The sequence below is a fragment of the Grammomys surdaster genome, unplaced genomic scaffold, assembly GCF_004785775.1.
Source record: "Grammomys surdaster isolate TR1022 unplaced genomic scaffold, NIH_TR_1.0 125849, whole genome shotgun sequence".
NCBI lineage: Eukaryota > Metazoa > Chordata > Mammalia > Rodentia > Muridae > Grammomys > Grammomys surdaster.
Window position 1 is genome coordinate 1790262 of NW_021620675.1, and position 22814 is coordinate 1813075.

General features: G+C 49.2%; 2 protein-coding genes across 4 annotated transcripts; both read left to right on the top strand.

Annotated features, from left to right (window-relative positions):
• The first annotated feature begins 394 nt into the window (after nucleotides 1-394).
• On the top strand, nucleotides 395-16056 carry Tars2 (threonyl-tRNA synthetase 2, mitochondrial). The gene is made up of 18 exons (XM_028789636.1): nucleotides 395-688; nucleotides 933-1129; nucleotides 3049-3172; nucleotides 4815-4939; nucleotides 5474-5591; nucleotides 5694-5758; nucleotides 5982-6060; nucleotides 7475-7621; nucleotides 7965-8063; nucleotides 8451-8668; nucleotides 9436-9598; nucleotides 9979-10116; nucleotides 10288-10365; nucleotides 13381-13481; nucleotides 13644-13745; nucleotides 13914-13986; nucleotides 14594-14708; nucleotides 15697-16056. The coding sequence occupies exons 1-18, from the start codon at nucleotides 608-610 to the stop codon at nucleotides 15843-15845; spliced, it is 2172 nt and encodes a 723-aa protein (XP_028645469.1). The 5' UTR covers nucleotides 395-607; the 3' UTR covers nucleotides 15846-16056.
• Nucleotides 16057-16183: 127 nt separating this feature from the next.
• Nucleotides 16184-22333, top strand: Ecm1 (extracellular matrix protein 1). Of its 3 annotated transcripts, none has more exons than XM_028789637.1 (11): nucleotides 16184-16665; nucleotides 17820-17882; nucleotides 18030-18134; nucleotides 18253-18333; nucleotides 18424-18504; nucleotides 19391-19441; nucleotides 19691-20010; nucleotides 20260-20634; nucleotides 21066-21286; nucleotides 21584-21671; nucleotides 22013-22333. In XM_028789637.1, exons 1-11 carry the CDS (start codon nucleotides 16596-16598, stop codon nucleotides 22250-22252), a joined length of 1695 nt encoding a protein of 564 aa, XP_028645470.1. In that variant the 5' UTR covers nucleotides 16184-16595; the 3' UTR covers nucleotides 22253-22333. The 3 variants fall into 3 exon arrangements, with proteins under 3 accessions (XP_028645470.1, XP_028645471.1, XP_028645472.1); XM_028789638.1 differs by having other exon boundaries at nucleotides 18033-18134; XM_028789639.1 differs by lacking the exon at nucleotides 17820-17882.
• The last annotated feature ends 481 nt before the right edge of the window (nucleotides 22334-22814 follow it).

A 22814-nucleotide genomic window follows, 5' to 3' on the forward strand; every position in this document is an offset into this window, starting at 1 on the left:
ACTTGGGAGGCAGAGACAGGCGGATTTCTGAGTTCGAGGCCAGCCTGGTCTACAGAATGAGTTCCAGGACAACCAGGGCTACACAGAGAAACCCTGTCTCGAAAAACCAAAAAAAAGAAAAAAGAAAAAAAAAAAGAAAAATCGAGATTACATAAAGTTTACCCAAAAAACTACTTGATTAATGCCAGATCCAGGATTTACACTAGATGTTTAGTTCCAGTGTCTGCACTTGTTTCTTGCCAGTTTTAAGGATGTTTAATAAATTTTATAATTAAAGGAAAATGACTAACTTCCACTTCCTGTTTTTCTTTTACTCTTGCCCCCAGGAGGTATGCCCCGGTCCTCAAAGTTGGCCGCCTTCTTGTCACTTTGGGCGCCGGGGTTGCAGGTGTGTGCAACAGCTTCCACTTTCCGGTCAAACGGAACCTTTCCCAGAGCGGCTGCTGCTGTGTGGGTCGTGCCTCGGCAGAGTTCCTGGGAGTGGTGCCAGACCAGAGTGGCGGCTACGTTATCCAATAGGAAGGGATATTATTGGCTCAGACGCCAATCAGGAGCCTGGTGAGGAAGAAGCGGTGATCTGAGCATGGAGGTACCGACTTGAGGCAGCATGGATGTTTGTCTGAGGTGGCGCCGGCTCGTGTTCCCACTCCCAGGGTTCCACCGCTGCGAGCTCCACACAGTGCGTGAGGTACGCCAAGCTCCCAACCATCTAGCCCAGCAGAGTCCAAGGGGACAGGCTGTCCAGCCTCCCCCGGACCCTGCTGCCCCAGTCGGAAATGTGCGGTCCCTTTGAATCCCCAGTTTAAGACCTAGTGTCACCCAGTCCCCACCTTAGAACCAGTGCTCCTTAAACAGCCATAACCCCTACCACCCCCATTCCGGAGTAGTAGAAATAAGCACCGTGATACCTCCTAACGTGCCTTTCCCTTCAGGCCTCTGTACCAACTCCTCCACATTGGTTGGCAGAACGATTTGTCCTTTTTGAGGAGCTATGGACTGCTCAGGTGAAAAAGTTAGCAAGTATAACACAGAAGAAAGCCCGGGCTATTAAGATATCACTTCCTGAAGGCCAGAAGGTAGATGCTGTTGCGTGGAACACAACTCCTTACCAACTGGCCCAGCAGATCAGGTATCAAGCCATGCTCTACCTACAAGAATTACCTTTCTATCCATTTCTGCACCCAGTCAGGAAAAGAAAGCATCTTTTTGTTTGTTCACATTTTTCTTTTTCTTTATTTCCCATTAGAAAGGTGTAGTCTTTGGGCAGGGAGAAGGTTAGGATTGGGGCTCAGTCAGTCATTTAATTGATTGCCACACAAGCATAAGGACCTGAGACCTGAATTTGATCTTGCAGGCCACATAGTAGAAGGAAACTGATTCCTAAAAATTGTCCTCTGACCCACACACACACTGCAGCATGTGTGCCCTACCCATAAATAAACGAATAATAGTTTCGGGTTAAAAATAAAAAGGGTGTGGTGACATATGCTTGTAATCCCAGAACTGGATAGGCAGAGACAGGCAGATCCCTGCACTATCTGGCCAGCCAGCCTAGCCTGCTGGGGGTGCTCCTTGCCAAAGAGAGACCCTGTTCTAAAGACATGATTGTTGACTCTGAAGGAAGAATACATACCTGCTCCCCCAGAAAAGCATCTTTTTAAGAGAAAAAAAAATTCTTTTGGCTGAGTGTGGTGGTGCACACCTTTAATTCAGGAATTCATTGACAGAAGCAGGTGGGTCTCTGAATACAAGGTCAGCCTGGTAAATTCCAGGATAGCCCAGGCTATGTAGAGAGACCCTGTCTCCAAAAATAAAATAAAATAATTTTTTTGCATCTGTGTGTTTGTGCACATCCTTGTCGAGATGCTCACATGTGTGCCTCTGCATGTCCACACAAATGCAAGCTACAATATATATGTGGAGGGCAATGAACAGGGTTTCTCTATAGCCCCTGGCTGTCCTGGAACTCACTCTGTAGACCAGGCTGGCCTTGAACTCAGAAATCCGCCTGCCTCTGCCTCCCAAGTGCTGGGATTAAAGGCATGCGCCACCACTGCCCGGCTCAAAGAACAACTTTTGGAAGTAAATTCCTTCCATCCATTATATGGGTCCCCCAGGGATTGAACTCAGTTCATCACCTTTGGGAGCAAGCCCCTGTACCAGCTCACAGACATCTTGGGCACCCCAACTTTGAGCTGTCTTGATCCTTTTGCCTCCACTTCCTGGGTTCTAAGATTATAGGTGTACACCACCATTTCTAGTTTATATAATGTTGGGAATCAAACCCAGGTTTGGTTTTTTATGTTTTTTGTTTTATTTTGTTTTTTCATCTAAATAAGCACTCTCCTGAGTGAGATTTTCTGCCCCTACCTTTTTTTTTTTCCTTTAGTTTATTTTAAAAGAAAAATTTCCAGAGCAGGCACACTGTAAATCTCAGCAGCTGCCTTGAATAGAACAAGAAGAAAAGAGGGTAAAGCCATGCTGTTTTAAGTTGTTGTGGAAGTCAGAAAAAGTAAAGAGGGCAAGAAAAACTGTGCCTTTGTAACTCCGGCCACAGAAGAGTGCTGAGACCCAGCCACTCCTTGTGGTGGCTTCCAAAGGACACTGCTCCACACCCCCTCCATTGAGACTGCCTCACTCTAGCTTGGCTTTGAACTTAGGAAAACCCTCCTGCTTAGACTTTACAAGTGCTGAGATTACAGATGTGAGCCACTATGTTCGGATAGCCCTTCTTGTCAAGCATGGTGCTACAGGCCTGTAATCTTAACATTCAGAAAGTGGAGACAAAAGATTCAGAATTCAGGGCCAGCCTGGGCCATTTAGCAAGACCTGTCTTTAAAATGGAGGGTGGGGGCTTTTTCTTGAGGATTTATCTTTATAGGTTCAGAGTTTCTGCCCTTCCCAATGGATACATTTCGAAAAGAAATAATAGGTCTTACTTCTCTGGAAACTTATTTCCACTTGGCAAATTAGAGTTGCTGAGAGAGATCAGCCTTCTGCCCTGGGACTGTAATACTCTGTCTTCCCCACTACCTCCCACTGCTACAGTTTAACACTGGCTGACACTGCAGTGGCTGCTGAAGTGAATGGAGAACTTTACGATCTGGACCGACCCTTGGAGACAGACTGTCACCTCAGATTTCTAACATTTGACTCCCCAAAGGGCAAAGCGGTAAGTTTCTCCCATAGGGTGAGCACAGTGCCTAATTATCTGATGGATCTTTAAACAGGAAATTTTAACTGTTCTTTTGCTTCACTTTCTCAATTCGAAAGTGGGAAGGAGACTTATCACAGACTGATTATTCCTGACAAACCTAGAAAGCCTTGATGAAGGCGTTTATTTAGCATTGCTCTACTAAGCAAATGCTGTGCGTGCTAGTGAAAGGGGGAGAAAACACTGAGAAACAAGGTAGCGTGGCTATTCAGCCTCTTAGTGCACACAGTGTAAGTCATCCTGATGGCTCAGTTCTCATGGGCTCCATGACTGAGCACAGACCAAGGGCCTGTTTCCTGTCAGCTCAAGCATCATAAACCTTGTTTATTAGAATCCAGAAAAATGTATTTATCATCTAAATGTGAATAGTAAACCAATCCAAGAATAGTCCATCACAGTAGATTCCTGGAACAGAAAATAATGGCACTAAGACAAAACGGAATGTTGGGATAACTACTGGGTGAGGCCCTGGTTTGTAGCAACAACACACACCAAGATCAACAGCAGCAAAACCAGAAGTGTAAGGAACTGTAGGTTGTGATTTTGTTGTTCTGTTTTGTTTTTAAGACAGTGTCTTGCTGTGTAGTCCAAGTTCAGCCTCCAGACAGAGCTTTCTCACCAGCCAGCACATCCAATTAGAACCACGTTTTCATAAGTAACATACAGTGAAGCCCTGAAGCTTATGGGAGCAGCAGAGGCCAGCAGCCTGACCTCCTGGTCCAGGAAACACTGAGGATGTGTAGGGTGGACCCACACTTCCACTCAGTAGCAGAAGAAACAATACTGGCCCTCTGCTTGCTTGCTTTCTTTCTTTCTTTTTTTTTTTTTTTTTGGTTTTTCGAGACAGGGTTTCTCTGTGTAGCCCTGGCTGTCCTGGAACTCACTCTGTAGACCAGGCTGGCCTCGAACTCAGAAATCTGCCTGCCTCTGCCTCCCAAATGCTGGGATTAAAGGTGTGCACCACCACTGCCCGGCATGCCCTCTGCTTTCTGTAAAAGTTTTTTATTTGGGGCTGGAGAGATGACTCAGCAGTTAAGAATACTAGCTGTTCCTCTAGAGGACCAGGGTTCAATCCCCAGCACCCACATGGCAGCTCATAACTGTCTGAAACTCCAGTTTCAGGGGATCCATGACAGCAGGCATGTATGTCATGCACATACCTGTGTAGGAAGGCAAAATACCCATACACATAAATTATATATTTTATATATTATATTTTATATATACATATATATATATATAATCTTTTTTATTATTATTTTTTAATTTTTGTGTACATGTGAGCACCTGCATGTGTTATGTGTTTATATGCATGCCTGGTGCTCCAGAGGGTGTCAGATCCCAGGAAATCAGAGTTATAGGTGGTACTCAGAACCAAAACTGGGTCCTCTGCAAGAACAAGTGTTCTTAACCATTGGCCCATCTCTCCAGCCCCCATTTGAAACACCATTTTACTGTTCATAGACCTCATCTTCAGATATCTAGGTTCTCTATTCTGTGGCAGTCGGTCTTAAAACAACCAGCAGCCTCTCTGAGAAAAGCATCAGAGCTGGTACTTAACAAGTGGTTGATGAGCTCGGACTTGTTCTTGTGAATCCAGGTGTTCTGGCACTCTAGTGCCCATGTTCTGGGTGCAGCCGCTGAGCAACAACTGGGTGCTGTTCTCTGCCGGGGTCCAAGTACAGAATCTGGCTTTTACCATGATTTCTTTCTGGGAAAAGAACGGTAAGCAGTCCAAGAAAGGAGATTGATTCTGGGGTGGTTTCTGGGGTCTTGAAGCAACCTCAGTTTAGAGAAGAAGCTAAGAGATCTTCTAGGCTCCAAACAGAAACTTCCATCCCCTCTCCAGTGTGTCTCCCTTCTGACTGCTGAAATTCACCTTCTCTAGTCTTCGTGAATTCAGTGTTACCTCACTCGCATTACTGTTGTTCACCTGGCATTCCTCTCTCAGCATACACACTCTCCCCTTCCCTTCCTCCCTCCCTCTCTTTCTCATTTTGTAGCCCAGGCTGTTCTTGAACTCATGATCCTCCTGCCTTTCCTATAGGGTACTTGCTGAAGATGAGCAAGGGCCTGGGTTCAATCCCCAGCACCATACACACAGAAAATCTACACTTACTTTCCTGTTTATGTTTTCTCTGAGTTTGTCTTTGCCAGTAATTACAGATTTGTCAGAGGTCAGAACTTTACTCCCTAGTTACCATGTTATCATTCACTGGTTGTCTCTGAAGAAGCAAGCTGGTGAACTCCCTTTTCCAGGACAGTGTGCAGCGCAGAGTTGCCCATTTTAGAGCGGGTTTGCCAGGAGATCATAGCTTCTGCACAACCTTTCCGAAGGCTAGAGGCTTCCCGGGATCAGCTTCAGCAGCTCTTCAAGGTGAATTGGCAGTGTGTGAGAGAGGACCTTGATAGGCTTGAAGGGAAGGGTGACTCCCAGTGCGTCCCAGCGGCTTCATAGTGCCTGTCTGCCTTTTTCTAGGATAACCGCTTTAAGCTTCATCTGATCGAGGAGAAAGTGACAGGCACAACGGCAACAGTGTATGGGTGAGCCTTGTCAAGGGAAGAGCGCAGGGGCACTCTGAGGAGTCCAGACCTGGGGTACAGGCAGGGTGACGGCAGATGACCCATACTGCTCCAGAAAACAAAATGGGAGAAGGGGTTTGCTTTTGTCAACCCTTCTCAACACCTCTTCTGTCAGTTGAAGCCCTCAAAGGGAGAAAAGGAAACAGGAAAGCCTGGAAATCACTGACTGGCCTCCTTCTCTCAGGTGTGGCATGTCGGTTGACCTGTGCCGGGGCCCCCATCTTCGGCACACTGGACAGATTGGAGCACTGAAGCTTCTCACGGTGAGTTGTGGGGTTAGGGTTAGGGTGGTACTCCTGTTACCACAGGAGAGAGCTAGAGAATGGAAAGGGTGGTCCTTTCACTCCTAGCCCCTTCTTTGTTTTCATGGCTAATGAGGGAATTTTGGAGAAAGAGGGTTTTCTGCATTCTGGAATTTCAATGTGTCATGGGAGGTACTGAGTTTCACAGTAGATACTGGAGCCCCTGCCAGGGTCCAGAATTCAATTTAGACTCTGAAGTTTGGATCTGCATTAAAGGAAATAAAGCAAGAGACTATGAGCAGGCTGGACAGGGTCATATGGGGTTGGTGACACTGGTGACAGATACTAGGGAAAGCACCCAAGGCACAGGCGTGTCTCCCCTGAAAGTGCTGTTCCTAGACACTGTGGTAGATGGAAGCGGGCAAGAGATGGGTGGATGTGTGGGAAACCTCCCGAGAACTCGGCCATCTGCAGTCTGATTCTGCCACCAGCCAGGTGTGCAGCTGTACCCGAATCTCCTTACCTGTTGTGTGTATCTATAAAACAAGACTGGCTGTTCCTGTAGCACTGGTAAAGCCACACCATAGAAACAAAGCTAGCCAGCGCAAACAAGACTATTTAGGGGAAAGGCTATAATCTGTCAGTTCGTTCAGGGCAGGCATGTGGCCTGTGATCCCAGCACTTGGGAAATGGAGGCAGAAGACTAGGAGTTCAAAGTCATCCTTGAGTGACAGACACAGCAAGTTGAGGTTACTGTCTGAGACCCTGTCTTAAAACATCAGCAAAGGTTCTTAGTAATATTGGATTTTTTGTTTGGTTGGTTGATTTTGGTTAGTTTTGGGGTTTTGGTTTTTGAAACAGGGTTTCCCCCTGTGTAGCCCTGGCTGTCCTGGAATTTGCTTTGTAGACCATCTGACTTCAAACTCACAGAGAGCCAACTGCCTCTGCCAAGTGCTGGGGTTAAAGGCATGTACCACCACACCCGGCTCTTACTAATAAGTTCAAATGCGGAGGAATCTGAATTTCATGTAGCTAGGATTAGTGCGTGGTGTGGAAGATTGACTTTCCTAGCAGCTGAATGGAATGTTGATAAGGAATGGTGGACAGGCCGACATTTGACCATAGGTTAGTTTTTCTTCTAACAAGTCATTAATTAGGAGGTGGAACTAAACATTAGAGGACAAGGGTCCGGAGGGCAGCGAGAATGTCAAGAAAAAGATGGCTGTGTGACATTATACCGCACACACACACACACACACACACACACAAGACATCCAGGTAAGATGCAATCCTATGGGGACTGATGGTAGGAAAAGTAATGAAGTGAGCTGATCTTCAGGTGGTAAGCTCTGAACTGAGCGTATCAGAGACTTGACAGGAGAGCCAGTGCCTCCGGTTGGCTTCATCTTCCCTTCGACTCCCTCCGTCCTCACAGAACTCCTCAGCCCTGTGGAAGTCCTCGGGAACGCCTGAGACACTGCAGCGGGTATCAGGAATTTCTTTCCCCAGGGCAGAGTTACTGAGGGCTTGGGAAGCTCGAAGGAAGGAAGCAGAGTTAAGAGACCACAGACGCATCGGGAAGGTACTGGGCACGGAAGAGCGGAAGGGTGGTGGACGGAGAGGGCAAGCGGATGTGATCTGGTCTTCTGTTGGGTTTTTATCTTAACTTTTGTTTCAGTTTTGATTTTTTTAGACAGGTCTCATGTAGACTAGGCTGGCTTCCTACTATAGCTGAGAAAGACTCAAACCCTTGACCTTTCTCCTCTCCCTCCCAAGTACTAAGATTAAAGGTTCAAACAACCACACCTGGTAGAATAGTGTGACTGTAATCTGCCAGAAGGTTCAGACAGAGGGAGCTCTGTCACTTGTGTCTGTAGTTCCAGAGCCCTCCCGCACTTGAATGACAGGTCACATTCTTTCCCCAGGAACAGGAGCTCTTCTTCTTCCATGAACTAAGCCCTGGGAGCTGCTTTTTCTTGCCACGAGGGACAAGAGTCTATAATGCCCTGGTGGCTTTCATCAGGGTAAGGAGGACATGAGTCTAGGGGACAGGGATGGAGACTAAGATCTTTAAGTTTGGCTCAAGCATCCTGGCATGTGTCTAGAGTCCCAGCACCAAGAGACTAAAAAAGAAGGATCATGAGTTTGAGGACAGCCTGCACCATATAGTGATCCTATCTCAAAGGGAACAAGAGAGTAGGGAGTGAGAGCATAGGTCTTAGAGTCCTGTGACTTTTAACAAGCTGTTCCTGTGGTGTGGTCTGTGGAAAGGCAGCTTAGAGCATCAGCATGGTATTTAATAGCTTTTGCCTTTGGTCAGCATGGCCTGAGTCCCTGAGGGAATCACAAAGCTTTTATCTCCTCTGCTTCCAGTTAGGTTTGACATTTGATGTCTGTATCCACCTTTGCAGGCTGAGTATGCCCGCCGCGGTTTCTCAGAGGTGAAAACTCCCACGCTGTTCTCTACAAAACTCTGGGAACAGTCAGGGCACTGGGAGCATTACAGGGCAGACATGTTTTCCCTGAAGCCCCCAGGCACTGATAGTGTTAACAACTCCCAGAGTGGCCATCCTGCCAGGTGTCCCAAAGACACCCTTGCTCTCAAGCCCATGAACTGCCCTGCACACTGGTGAGTTGGGAGACAGGAGGCCCAGCTCTCCTGGGGCTGGGATACAGGTCACAAAGTGTAAAGTAATAGCAAGCACTTTGGAGCTGGGTGAGGTGTCACATGCCTTTAATCCCAGTATTCTAGGCAGAGGCAGACAGATTTCTGAGTTTGAAGCTAGCCTGGTCTACAGAGGTAGTTCTAGGACAGTTAATGCTACAAAGAGAAATCTTGTCTCAAAAAAATCAGAAAGGAAGGAAGGAAGAAAGAGAACGAATCTTGGAAAGAATATTGAGGCATTTAATTTGGGCCTTGAATCTATGTCCAATAGATTCAAGTTTAGCCAAGTGAATTTTGGGAAATTATTCTATTTCTTGGGCATTTGTGTTCTTCAGTAATGTCAAGGCTCTGTACTCAGCACAGAGTGCGGACAGTAAATGATGCCTGCTATGATGTGACTAAGAGTTTAACTCTTTTATTTTTCTAGACAGAATCTCACTATGTAGCCCTGGCTAGCCCCAGACTCACTGGCTAGACCAGGCTGGCCTCAAACTCTGAGGAGAACATGCTGGAAGAGACAGGTGACAGATAGGATTGCAGAGAAAATGGAGACTCAGCGTTATGCATGTTGGGACACAGCTCTAATCTCAGAACAGGGGAGGCAAAGGCAGAAAGTCATGAGTTTGAGACCAGCCTAAGCTACATAGCAAGTTCTAGGTCAGCCAAGGCTACATACTAAGGCCAGGGCTCATTTTCCCTCTGGCCCTAATCTATTTTCATCCTGACCTTAGCCTGATGTTTGCCCACCGGCCCAGATCCTGGCGGGAACTACCTATACGACTGGCTGATTTTGGAGTCCTGCATCGGGCTGAGGCCTCTGGCAGTCTGGGAGGATTAACAAGGCTGTGGCGCTTCCAGCAGGATGATGCTCACATCTTCTGTGCACCCAATCAGGTGATTTTCCTTCTTCTTCAAAAGTGTCAACTTTCTTGGCCTACTTTTAAAGACAGGGACTCGTGTAGTCCAGGCTGGTCTCAAATGTCCTTCATAGTGAGGATGACCTTGAGTTTATGGTCCTTCTGCCTCACCTCCTGAGCAATGAGATTTCTGGTGTGTGCTACCATGCCTGCTTTATACAGTGTTAGAAATCAAACCCAGGACTTCAGGTGTGCTAGTCAGGCATTATACCAACCAGGCTTTATCCACAGGCCCCAGTCGCCTTCTTTATACTGTAGTGTAGCTACCCCTCTGGTTTTCCTGTTTTCCCCTATAACTACCCATCCCTTCTGATTTCTAGTTGGCATACAACTAACATCATGACTTCCTGTCTCCAGCTAGAAGCAGAGATCCGGGGCTGCCTTGATTTTCTCCGGTCTGTTTATTCGGTTCTTGGTTTTTCCTTCCACCTGGCTTTATCTACCCGACCGTCTGGCTTCCTAGGGGAGCCCACCCTATGGGACCAGGCTGAGCAGGTGAGTAAGAGAAAGGGAAGCAAGGCAGATACACCCATCTCTGGGGGAGAGCAGGGGATATGTAGCAAGGTCTTCAGAAGGCGTAAGCTATACGTGTTAGTTTTCATAGACCAGCAGGTTACCCTGCTTGTTACTTTCCTGATGAGTTCCTCTCATCTCGTTCCTTCTAAGGTCCTACAACAAGCCTTGGAGGAGTTTGGAGAACCCTGGGACCTCAACCCTGGAGATGGGGCTTTCTATGGGCCTAAGGCAAGCTGGAACCACACTTGAGAGTTGTATTTAGTTATCTTGCTTTATTAAGTTGTGTCTACAAAAAAATTGTTTTAAAACTTGTGTAGGAGCCAGGCAGTGGTAGCATATACCATTAATCCCAGCACTTGGGAGGCAGTCAGAGGCAGATCTCTGATTTCAAAGCTAGCCTGGTCTCAAAAAAAAAAAAAAAGATCTGTCTGTAGCTATGCACAGTATGCACACCTCTAATCCTAACAGCACAGGCAAGTGGACCTCTGTGAGTTCAAGACCAGCCTGACGTACATGATGAATTCCAGGCTGGCGAGTGCCACACAGAGAGACCTTGTTTCAAAAACAACCAACTTTGGAACCTGTACGGTGTAAGACAAGAACCAATTCCCAAAGTTGTCCTCTGCCTTCTACATTTTCACTTCATACACATACACACAAAGTAAATAAATCTAAAAAAGTAGTAATGCTAATTTAAAATATAGATAACCAATATAGCTAGGTGGTGGTGACACAGGCTTTAATCCCTGAATTCAAGGCCAGTCTGGTCTAGAGAGCAAGTTCCTGGACTCCCAGGGCTACACAGAGAAACCCTGTTTCGAAAACCAAAAATAAGGAGGGGTGTGTGTGTGTGTGTGTACGCACATAGAGAGAGAGAGAGGGAAAAAGAGAGAGGGAGAGAGAGAGAAGGAGAGAGAGAGAAGAGGGGCGAGATAAATAGATATGACTCTTGTTACATACCTATAATCCCAGCACTCAAGAGACTAAGACAGGAAAATGTGAATTCAAAGCCAAACTAAATCACATAACAAGACCTTGCTTGAAAATACTAAGGGAAAAAAGAATTCTGTCTCTTAAAAAGTCAAGAGTTGGGGGCCTAATGTGATAGTTCACTGCATACCTTAATCACAGCACTTAAATCTTGAGAGGCAGATGCAAGTAGAACTCTGTGAGTTCAAGGCCAACTTGGTCTATATATCAAGTCCCAAACCAGCCAGGGCCACATAGTGAGACCCTATTTCAAAAGTCAAATTGGGCTCATCTCAGTTGGAGATGGCTCAGTGGTGAAGAGCATCCGCTGCTCTTGCAGAGGATCTGGGTTTGATGCCCAGCACCCACATCAGGCCATTCACAACTGCCTAACTACAGTGCCTCGGAATCTACCATCCTCTCTCTCCCAACTTCCATGGGCACACAACCACAATGCACACACACACACACACTAAAAGATAACACTTTTTTTTTTTTTTTTGGCTTTTGTGTTTGTTTTTTAAGGCAAGGTTTCTCTGTATATCTCTGGCTGCCCTGGAACTCACTCTGTAGACTAGGCTGGCCTTGAACTCAGAGATCCACCTGACTTTCCCCCGTGAGTGCTGGGATTAAAGGCCTGCGCCACCACTGCTGAGCAAGCTACTGGTTTATTGAAAGGGGGCTGGAGAGACAGTTCCGAGTTAAGAGGACTTGCTGTACAAACCATGAGGGTAGGAGTTTGGAGCCCAGCATCCTCTTAGCAAGCTCACCATGGCCTCATGATGGCCTGTAACCCCATTGGTGCAGGTCTTAGAGATAGGAAGCATGCAAACTGCCAGCCTAGTGGGGAGAAAACCCCCAGTTTCAGGGAGAGACCCTACCTGCCTCAGGTTCTCCTGTTGCAGTGATCAGATACTCTTTTTTTGTTTGTTTGTTTGTTTGTTTGTTTGTTTTTGTTTTTTCGAGACAGGGTTTCTCTGTGTAGCCCTGGCTGTCCTGGAACTTACTCTGTAGACCAGGCTGGCCTCGAACTCAGAAATCCGCCTGCCTCTGCCTCCCAAGTGCTGGGAGTAAAGGCGTGCGCCACCACCGCCCAGCTAACTTTTATTCTTTCTTTAGGGGGCTTGAGATAACTTGTATCGATTTAGGGATTCTATAAAATCATTATCAGGAATTATGAAATCATCAATTTGTCTACACAGCATTGCTGTATAAAAGTACATCTTCATATTGATCTGCAGGAAATCTATCCAATAGTGTGGGCTGGTGCCAAGGAATCATTAGGCTATGTAATAGTAACAGAAAAGGTATGTCAGCAGAAAGAAGCAATCCTGGGATGAAGTATCTTAAGGACCTTACATCACAGAGCTCACCCACTGCAGCCATGCAAAATGGTGGACTATCTCTAGAAAATTCTCTTGCATGCCTTTAGCCTTTCTTAGATGGCTTCTGACACCTCCCAATAGAGAAATAAATAGATAGATAGATAGATAGATAGATAGATAGATAGATAGATAGATCTAGAGAAATAGATCAATTAAGCAAGCTATGGCTGTGAAAGAGTTTGAAAATCCCTAAGGAAGCCGGGCAGTTGTGGTGCATGCCTTTAATCCCAGCACTTGGGAGGCAGAGGCAGGTGGATTTCTGAGTTTGAGGCCAGCCTGGTCTACAGAGTAAGTTCCAGGACAGCCAGGGCTACACAGAGAAACCCTGTCTCAAAAAACAAAAACAAAAACAAAAAACAAATTTAAAAAAAAGAAGAAGAAGAAAGAAAATCCCTAAGGAGAACATTGCATGGGACCAGTTGAATCTTGAACTGATTGCCATGGTGGCATCAGTCTGCTTTGCCATCTGTGGCATGTAGCCCTGAGCAGTTGTACTACAGAGCTAAGACAGGGTAGAGCTTTGTCACATCAATCTGAGAGCAAAACAACAGAAATGAGGGGAACTAGAGACTATTAGAGCCGAGTAGGGCAGTAACCGGGAATGGGACTGTGGCTGGGAAAGGAGCTGCAGAGCCGCTCACAGGATTGTCAGCTGCAAGACAGTGTCAGGTCGCCACTGAGGGAGATGACAGGGTGTGGTGCAGCACAAGTGAAGTATAGGTCTCAGGGAATTAAAGAGGCTGGGGTATGGATTGTCCCTCATTATTAGTGAGAGGAAGGAAGGAGTATTGGCCGCCTGGGTGACAGGGCTCTGTAGTAAAGGAGATTGACTGTTGAAGCTAAGGAAAGCTGTTGGGTGTGATTCTCTCCCTCCTCCCATCTTCTCTAGATTGATGTGCACCTCCACGATGCCCTCGGTCGGCCCCATCAGTGTGGGACAATCCAGCTGGACTTCCAGCTGCCGCTGAGATTTGACCTACAGTACAAGGGGTACAGAACCTGCTGCAGCCCCTCTGCCTTTGACTGTTCCTCACACTGAGCCAGCCCTCCACACCCTACCCCATCAGAGATGGTTCTTGGTAACAAGAAATGATTTGGGCTGCTCAGGTTGTGGCACTTTCACCATTCACTCACTCCCCTTCTCCTTCCAAGGCCGGCGGGGGCCCCAGAATGTCCAGTCCTTATTCACCGAGCAGTGCTTGGTTCTGTGGAAAGGCTGTTGGGCGTGCTGGCAGAGAGCTGTGGGGGTAAATGGTGAGTCACCGGACACCAAGTTCTGCCCTTCGGTCCAGCCTGAGAGCTCACGCCTTAGGTGCTGTCCTTATCCTATGGATTTCCTTTTCAGATCTCCCTACAGCTACTCCTATGCCTAATGGCTAAAGCCAAAATGAATAATTTCCTGCCCCTGTTTCCTGCCAACAGGCCGCTGTGGCTCTCCCCACTCCAGGTGGTGGTCATCCCTGTGAGGACAGAGCAAGAGGAATATGCCAGGCAGGTGAGTTGAGAACAAACTTGGGAACAGCAGGGCATCTGCCATGTATCCCTGGTGAAAGAGAGGCTCTGCAGGAGAGTAGGAAGGGCCTGAGAGGTAGCTTTCCCAAGTGCTACACATTCTCCATCTAAAAATTAAATCCAGCCTTGGTGTCATAGTGAGACCCTTTCTAAATAATTAGGGGTGAGCCTGGAGATGTAGGTCAGTTGGCCGTATATTTACCTAGTATGCAGAAAGCAGTGCCTTTGGTCCCCAGCACCACGTGAGCCTACGATCCTCACACTTGGCAGGAGCGTCAGAAAAGCTTATGTCTGTGCACAGGTTCATAGCCTGAGTGGATGAGGTTGTCTTTCTAAAAGCTTAAGAATACAGATGGGCTAGAGTTAAACAGCTGGCTGGGTAGATGGGCGCCTAATAGCAAACAGAGCCCAGAGGGTGAGAAGCACAGAAAAAAGGTTTAGGTCAGGGATGGGAAGGAGGCCTCAGTGTCTCAGAAAAGAGGCAGTCAGCCAGCTTGTCTGGTGAGACAAGCAACTGAGGAAGAAGAGTGGCCGGCCGTCATAGCTGAGGCTTCCGTTCAGATGTACTCATCGCCAGATCTGTGTCCCAGGTGCAGCAGTGCCTGCAGGCTGCAGGACTTGTGAGTGATCTCGATGCAGACTCTGGACTGACCCTCAGCCGGAGAGTCCGTCGGGCCCAGCTTGCCCACTACAATTTTCAGTTTGGTAAGAGGGTTAGCCTTAGACCTCAGAGCCTCAGGCTCTATGTTCTCTGTATTAAGTCTGTTGTGTAGCACTGTGTACATTGAATTAGTTGGGCCTCATTACCTGGGCTGGGTAGGGGCCTGACTAACTGCCTGCCTTCCGTCACTCCTTCCCACAGCCTAGTCCATCCCTCAGAACAGTTTTCTTCTCGTTAACCCCACCTAGGATGTTTCTGTAAGTTAATTAACCGGGCCAGCATCATAGAGGACAGGAGAGGGTTAAGAAGGTATCAGTTGAAGCCAGGCATAGTAGGCACACCTGTAATCCCAGGATTTGGCAGGTACAGGCAGGAGGGCCAAAAGTGTGAGGCCACAGTGAACCGAGAGCGGCCATGCTGCTCTGTCATGGAGCACTTGCCTCCAATGAGTTTGATCCCAGCACCAAAACCAATCAAGGCATTAGTTAATTGCCTTGTTTATTGGTATGTGGGTGGAGGCAGCTCTAGGGGACAAGAAAGGCCTTAGGGAAGGAAGTTGTTCCTGGCTGTTGGGCCTCTGAAGGCAAGCAGCAGAAACTCCCAGCCAGACGGCCTGACTGGGGCATCACACATGCTGGTTGCCTTGCCAACACTGAGAGCAAGCTGCGCCCTAGCCCCGCCCTGCTGTTTTCCTCTTCCTGTGCTGTACCCCTCCCCCTCGGTCACACACACACAGTTTTTCTTTGTGTGTAGCTCTCCATGTTTGTCTTTGTCTGACTGAGTCTAATTATCTCCCAACCCCGGGCTCCTGACCTGCAGGGATAAGGCGGGTAGAGCCTGGACCATTCCTTATCTCCTCAGAATGGACAGTCAGCGGCAGGGCAAGCGCAGCTAAGCGTGTGCTTTAGCCACGACTAGGCTCTGCTCCTACCCTTCCTAAAGATTCAGGAGTTTGAAGTTTCTGCAAAGCCAAAGGAAACAACCCATAGGGTGACTTTTCCTTGGGTTTGCACATCTTTCCTCTTCCTGCAGTGGTTGGCCAGAGAGAGCAGAGTCAAAGGACAGTGAACGTTCGCACTCGAGATAACCGGCAGCTCGGGGAGCGAGGCCTGGCCGAGTCCGTGCAGAGATTGCTGGAGTTACAGGACGCCAGGGTCCCCAATGCAGAAGAAGTGTTCTGAGTGATGTCCACTGGTGATGTACAGATTCATGAGAGCCATCCATCCCTTTCCACAGGACACTCTCCCACCTGGTATAGCCCAGCATGTCCCCGAGTCCTCAGAACTGCTCCCTGAAAAGAGACATGATGTAGGGCTCCCACAGGAAGGAATGCTGTGTGCCTGATAGGAAAATACAAAATAAACTTGAAGTCAAGGCTGTGCCTTCATCTGACTCTGAATGCTTTGTCTCCCTCTTTCCCAGACCTGAGGCAAAGGGATACTGAGGCCTCTGACCAGCAAGGGAGCTGCCCCAGGCAGCCATTCCCCCCACCCTGCCCCCAGTAAAATTCCTAGTGCCCTTCCCCCATTCCCATCCAGGAGAGTGTCAGATGCCTTCTTATAAAGGACTGTATACAGGGAAACTGAGGCACAAATTAGGGGTCCAGATGCCAACTTGCTCCATGATTCTCTGCATGTGTTTTGAGGGGACCCATGAGTGTTCCCTCCATCACCTCCATTCTTCCCAGGCTAAGGAGGCTCCTGGAGTCTGGGAGGAGTGTCTGGAAGAGGAGGAGCAGCTGGGACTGAGTCATGGCAGGAAACAGGAGGGCGGGAGATAGCATATAAGAGAGACAGCAGGCCTTGAAGTTCACAACGGCAGTAGCAGCAGCCAGAGGAGCAGGCTTGCAGCAAGTGACCCAACCCCTTCAAGTCTAGATCTGCCTGTGACAACCAGCTTCTGGGTGACCAGTGACCAATTCTTGCCCCAGGATGGGGACCATATCCAGATCAGCCTTGATCTTGGCCTGCTTGGCTCTTGCTTCTGCTGCCTCTGAGGGAGGTGAGTCGGGGTGGGGTCAGCAGTTGCTTAGGAGCCTGGCTCCAAAGAGCTCAGCAGTTAGGTGATTGGCTTCCTTTATATGAACATGTCACTGTGAAGTGGGGCTGGGTACCTGAACCTTTAACCATGGAGGCTGGAACAGGAGCAGAATACATAGAGATAGTTGCTAAGAAACACAAAAATTGGAGTCAAATAGACAACACAAGACAGGTGAGTTTACAGGGTGAGGAGCCTCTTTTCTGAACATGTGAAGAAGGACGAGGAGGCAGGTGAGGAGGAAAAGAGGCCCTCGGGCTGCTGAAACTCAGTCCCTGAGCCAGGGAGCCTTGACTAGCTCGCTCTGGTTAGAGGACAAGCTAGAGAGTCTATCCACAGTCACCTTCTATTACACACATACACACTGCTTTGAAGTCTGAACAAAAGGAAATACCAACGCTGGACAGGACAGAGACTTAGATTCTTCCATAGATAGAGCCTGTGTCTGGGACAGCTCCACCTCACTGTCCTGGTTTCTAGGCTCATGCCTTCAGTTCAGCTCCAGATGCCCAGAGTTCTAAGTCACGTGCCTACAGTTGGCCAGTGAGATGGCTGAGTATGCTTGCCAACAAGCCTGGTGACCTGTATTCAATCCCAGTAACCCACATGGAATGAGAGACCTGACTCCCATAAGTTCTCCTCTGACCTACACACATCACCATGGTGACACACTGGCCCCTTCCACACATACACAAATAATATTTTTCTTTTTTAAGAAACCTAAAATAAGCTAAGATTGACTGGGGAAGGTGCTTAAACACTTGGCTGGGCGTCCTACCCAAAGCCCTAAAGTTTTTTTTTAAAGGCCTATAGGAAGAGGTTTGGAGAGAGGTGGGTCCTTGAACCCTAAAGGAGCATCAGAATATTGATGATGGGGTGGTAGCCACAAGCCCCATCCAGGGGAGATACTGACAGGAAATTAGACCTCCTTCCCAGCCACATGTCACATTCCCTTTAGACCCAAACTCAAGTTTTCTCAGAACCCAGCCACTCAGAGGGGAGGTACTCCCCCACAGCAGTCTTTCCACAGCATTGGCCTCCACAGCCTTCCCATCCTTTGTCCAGGACCAGGAAAGAACCCCTCAAAACTGTCCCTGACTTGTTCTTTCTTCCTCCAGCCTTCAAGGCTTTAGACCAGAGAGAGATGAAGCCAGAACACCTCTTCCAGCACCTCCATGAAGGTAAGAGCCTAGGAAGGAACCAGGCCCAGCCTCCTTCGCGGCCCAGGTCAGATGAGGACAGGCGCACTCAGGGCAGCGTGGCTGTAGTATTTGTGAGGAACAAGCATGTGACTGGGAGGACCTGAGTGTCTCCCCTCTTGCCTCTAGTAGGCTACGCAGCACCCCCTTCTCCACCACAAACCCGGAGATTCCGCATGGACCACTCTGAACCGTCTCTGCATGACCCTCCCCTCTTTGAGGAACAAAGAAAAGGTGAGGCTGCCCCAAAGACCCTCTAGACAGCTAATCTAGTGTACTCCTGCTCCTCAGTGGGGAGGGGGGAACCCTGCCCCACTGTCTGCCTAGGATGCTCACACTGCCCGTTCTGTAGTGCAGCCCCCTTCCTCTCCAGACGACATCCCTGTGTACCAGGAGGAGTGGCCCACTTTCCTAAATCTTAATGTAGATAAAGGTGAGTGCTTTCCTGCTCCCCCGGCCCACCCCACTGTGATGCTGACACTAGCCTGACCTCTGCTCCCTTGTGCTCTCCCCTATCTCACAGAAGATCCTGCTGTCCCTCAAGAAGCCATCCCCCTGCAGAAAGAGCAGCCCCCTCCCCGAGTCATTATTGAACAGAAGGAAAGTAAGTGATTCCCTCTTTACTCCACAGCTTTACTCCAGAGCACAGAGCCTGGGCTTGGGGAGGAGGGGCACATGGGTCTTATGTTCGGTGAGCTGCTTACGTCTCAGAGCCTCGGTCTTTATCTGTGCCGCTAGAGGAATGCTTGTCTGACCACGGCACAGCCCTGGGTTTGATCCACACACTACATCCACTGGATGTGGTGGCACGTGCACGAACATCAGACCTTCTTAGTTATTCTTAGACGGGGCAGTGGTGGCACATGACTTTAATTCCAGCACTCAGGAGGCAGAGGCAGGCAGAACTCTGAATTGAAGACCTGTGTAGTATATAGAGCAAGTTCCCGGACAGCCAGGGTCAGCTTTACTGAGTTCAAGGCCAGCCTGGGACACATGAGTACATGAGGCCCGGTTTTTTTTTTTTTTTTTTTTTTTTTTTTTTTTTTTTTTTTTTTTTTGTTTTTTTTTTTTTTTTTTTTTTTTTTTTTTTTGTTTTTTTTTTTTTTTTTGTTTTTTCGAGACAGGGTTTCTCTGTGTAGCCCTGGCTGTCCTGGAACTCACTCTGTAGACCAGGCTGGCCTCGAACTCAGAAATCCACCTGCCTCTGCCTCCCAAGTGCTGGGATTAAAGGCGTGCGCCACCACCGCCCGGCATGAGGCCCGGTTTTAAAGAAGGAAGGGAAGGAGGGACGGAAATGATGCCTGTGCCACAGCTGTATGAGTAAATGATATAAAATAACATTCATTTTTACTGGGCTCTCTATTGAGTTCCTTTGTGCATGGAATGAGCACGGGCCTGTGTTTTAGAGGCGCCCGTCTCAACAAGCCTTTGCTTACACAAGCCTTTGCTTACACAAGCCTTTGCTTACACTCCTCCTTCTACCCGAGTAGGCTCACCTGTGGAACATCAGGAGGAGATTGTCCAGTCCAGGCAGAAAGAGGGTGAGTGACCACATTGGTCTGTCTGTTCCCGAGGTTAGCCCCTGAGCCTCAGGAAAGAGCTAATGCTGGCCCAAGGGTACCCTGGTTGTATAACAGTTACCTTTCTCTTTCAGTGACCCTGAAGATAAGCCCAGACTAGCTCCTTGTTTCCCACACACAATCCCAACCCTTTCTCCAACCCCAGGCTTTCCAATCTTCTCAGCTTAGCCAGCCTTAGTGTATTCCTCCCTACTGTTTTCTCTGTTCTAGAGAAGCCACCCACCTTGGCGGGCCAGCTCCCTCCAGAACCCCGGACTTGGAACCAAGCCCGTCACTGCCAGCAGGGACGGAGAGGTATCTGGGGCCACCGGCTGGATGGCTTCCCTCCTGGACGGCCTTCTCCAGACAACCTGAAGCAGATCTGCCTTCCCGAGCGTCAGCACGTGGTCTACGGCCCCTGGAACCTACCACAGACCGGCTACTCTCACCTTAGTCGCCAGGGAGAGACCCTCAATTTGCTGGAGACAGGATATTCCCGCTGCTGTCGCTGCCGCAGTGACACAAACCGCCTAGACTGTATGAAGTTTGTGGTAAGGGTTTGGCTGCAGCTGCTGGGTGTGTACGTGCGTGTGTGTGTGTATGTGTGTGTGTGTGTGTGTGTGTGTGTACACGCGCACGCACGCACGTGTGTGTGAGGGCTCCACACCTCACCCTGGATAGGGACAGAGCACATGGGTTGGCTGTGCTGCTTATTTGCCTGCCTAGGGTACTTTCCCGGAGCCTGGGAGGCAGGATTATGAACAACAGGGTGCTGGGCTGACCCACCCCTCTCACTCTAGTGGGAGGATGCAATGACCCAGTTCTGTGAGGCTGAATTCTCTGTCAAGACCCGACCCCACCTGTGCTGCAAACAGCGTGGGGAGGAGCGATTCTCTTGCTTCCAGAAGGGAGCTCCTCGGCCAGACTACCTGCTCCGACCCTGCCCCATCCACCAGAATGGCATGTCCTCAGGGACCCAGCTGCCTTTCCCCCCGGGGTTGCCCACACCGGACAATGTCAAAAACATCTGTCTCCTGAGACGCTTCCGCTCTGTGCCACGCAACCTCCCAGCTACTGATGCCATCCAGAGGCAGCTGCAGGCTCTGACCCGGCTGGAGATGGAGTTCCAGCGCTGCTGCCGCCAGGGCCACAACCACACTTGCACATGGAAGGCCGTAAGTGGGCATCCCAGCCACCTCGAGAGCCTAGCTGCCTGCCCACCCAGCTCCAACTGCTGACTCTACAGCCATCCATCCACGTTCGTCTGCTTGTGACTGTCCATCCGTCCGTCCATCCGTTGTGTCTGTCATCCAAGTCTGTTCACCTTGAGTCTTCGTGCTTCCATCCTGGCCTCATCCACCCGTGACCCCACATATGCATCTGTCTGCCATCCATCCGTTCATCCATCCGTCTGTTCCGCTCTCACCCGACCCTCTGTACCTACTGCTCCAGCTCATCTCCAGGCCAATTAGGATCTGTGTTCCTCCCTTTCAACCTCCCCTTTTAGCCTCCCCTGGGGCCTCATCGCCCAGCTGAAAGTGATAAGGTGTGGTGAGGAGGAGGAACCAAGGGCCCGGCTTCTGACTTCTGTCTCTCTGGTCCGCAGTGGGAGGATACCCTGGATGGATACTGTGATCAGGAGCTGGCTATAAAGACCCACCCCCACTCGTGTTGCCACTACCCTCCTGGTCCTGCCCGTGATGAGTGCTTTGCCCACCTAGCTCCCTACCCCAACTACGACCGGGATATCCTGACCCTGGACCTCAGCCGAGTCACCCCCAACCTCATGGGCCAGCTCTGTGGAAATGGAAGAGTTCTCAGCAAGCAGTGAGTCCTACCCAGGTCTTCCTTGCCCAGCCAAAGACCTCCTCCCTTGTGGAGTGCCCTTGGGGAGGACGAAATCTTGACTTCCAGTTCCATTAGAGTCGTTGGGGAGGTGTGTGTTTATTTCTTTGTTTTGAAAGAGTTTCACTCTGTGGTCAAGGCTGCTTTGAACTGGACCAATCTTCTTGCCCCTGTACTCCAAGTAATGGGATTGCAGGCATAAGCCATCCCTGACCCCAGCAGGCTTTGGGTACTGTGGAACAAAGACCCTGAACTCTCCCTCTTTCATACCAACTGCAGTAAACAGATTCCTGGGCTGATCCAGAATATGACTGTCCGCTGCTGTGAACTGCCATATCCAGAGCAGGCCTGCTGTGGCGAAGAGGAGGTGAGGCTGTGGGAGAAGGCTGAAAGTAGAGACTGCCCTTCTTTTTAGTACCTCAAACGTGTTCACAGAAGTCAGGATGAGTGGAATAGACCACTTCTCAGAGTTCTAGAAGTCTTCCTTCCTGAGAGCCTCTTGTCCCTGCCCTGGGCCGCAAGCTTCTGGCATTTCCAGGTGTATACATCTGTCAGTGACAAGGAATCGTGCTGTGGTGGGGAAGCTTGCAGGTGCTGGGCCTCCGAGGGATCCAGTGGGCAAGCAGTAGAAGCTGGACCAGAGGGCAGCCACTCCTAACCTCTGACCTCCCCATCCCTGATTACTCCTGCTTTCCATTACTTTCTCAGAAACTGGCCTTCATCGAGGACCTCTGTGGTTCCCGGAGGAACTCGTGGAAAGACCCTGCCCTCTGCTGTGACCTGCCTCCTGGAGACAAACAGGCCAACTGCTTCAATACCAACTACCTGAGGAGTGTGGCTTTAGTGGCTGGGGACACTGACAATGCCACTGGCCTGGGGGAACAGGGCCCAACTGGGGGAACGAATGTCAGCCCCGCCCCTGGTCCAGGGAAGAATGAGTCACCCTGAGCCTCCGAGGATTAGATGGGGGATCCCGCCCTACTCCACCCTCCTTGGACACTCATTACAATAAATGCCTCTTAGATTTGGCATCCTTATTGTCTTTCGAGCACAAACACACCCGCATAAGCTCCCTAAGACTGGCCCAGTGGCCTGTTCCCACTGACTAAACAGAAGATGTTCCTTCTGTGGTGGGACCAGAGCTAAGTGGCTTGACTTCACTTGTCATCATGACAATCAAATATCTTAATAGAACTCCACCCCAGTAGCTAGCTATTGGGAATCAAAGTGAAAAAGATGTAGTCTGTGTTGGGCCACACCCCAACCTGCCATTTTATTTCGCTTGGGATCAAACCAGCATCTTGACAACTAATCACGTGTTCTACCACTGACGTGTACCCCCAGTCCAGGCTGTGTGGTCTCAGTGTGTGTTTGTGAATGTGTGCACAGTGTGTACATAGATATGCACATACATGGTGTGGAGGCCACAGCTCAAGCCTAGGCTCTCTCACTGAATCTGAAATTCTCCAATGGCTGCCCCACTGGTCACTGGCTCTGAGGACCCGCAAGG

Bases quoted from the DNA above. Each gene is read 5' to 3' on its own strand.
- Tars2 (XM_028789636.1), top strand. From the start codon at position 608: ATGGATGTTTGTCTGAGGTGGCGCCGGCTCGTGTTCCCACTCCCAGGG. The intron at 6,061-7,474 runs GTGAGTTGTGGG...CCGTCCTCACAG, and splicing joins GAGCACTGAAGCTTCTCACG to AACTCCTCAGCCCTGTGGAA. The intron at 13,746-13,913 runs GTGAGTCACCGG...TCCTGCCAACAG, and splicing joins GAGAGCTGTGGGGGTAAATG to GCCGCTGTGGCTCTCCCCAC.
- Ecm1 (XM_028789637.1), top strand. From the start codon at position 16,596: ATGGGGACCATATCCAGATCAGCCTTGATCTTGGCCTGCTTGGCTCTT. The intron at 18,135-18,252 runs GTGAGGCTGCCC...CCCGTTCTGTAG, and splicing joins CTTTGAGGAACAAAGAAAAG to TGCAGCCCCCTTCCTCTCCA. The intron at 20,635-21,065 runs GTAAGTGGGCAT...TCTGGTCCGCAG, and splicing joins ACACTTGCACATGGAAGGCC to TGGGAGGATACCCTGGATGG.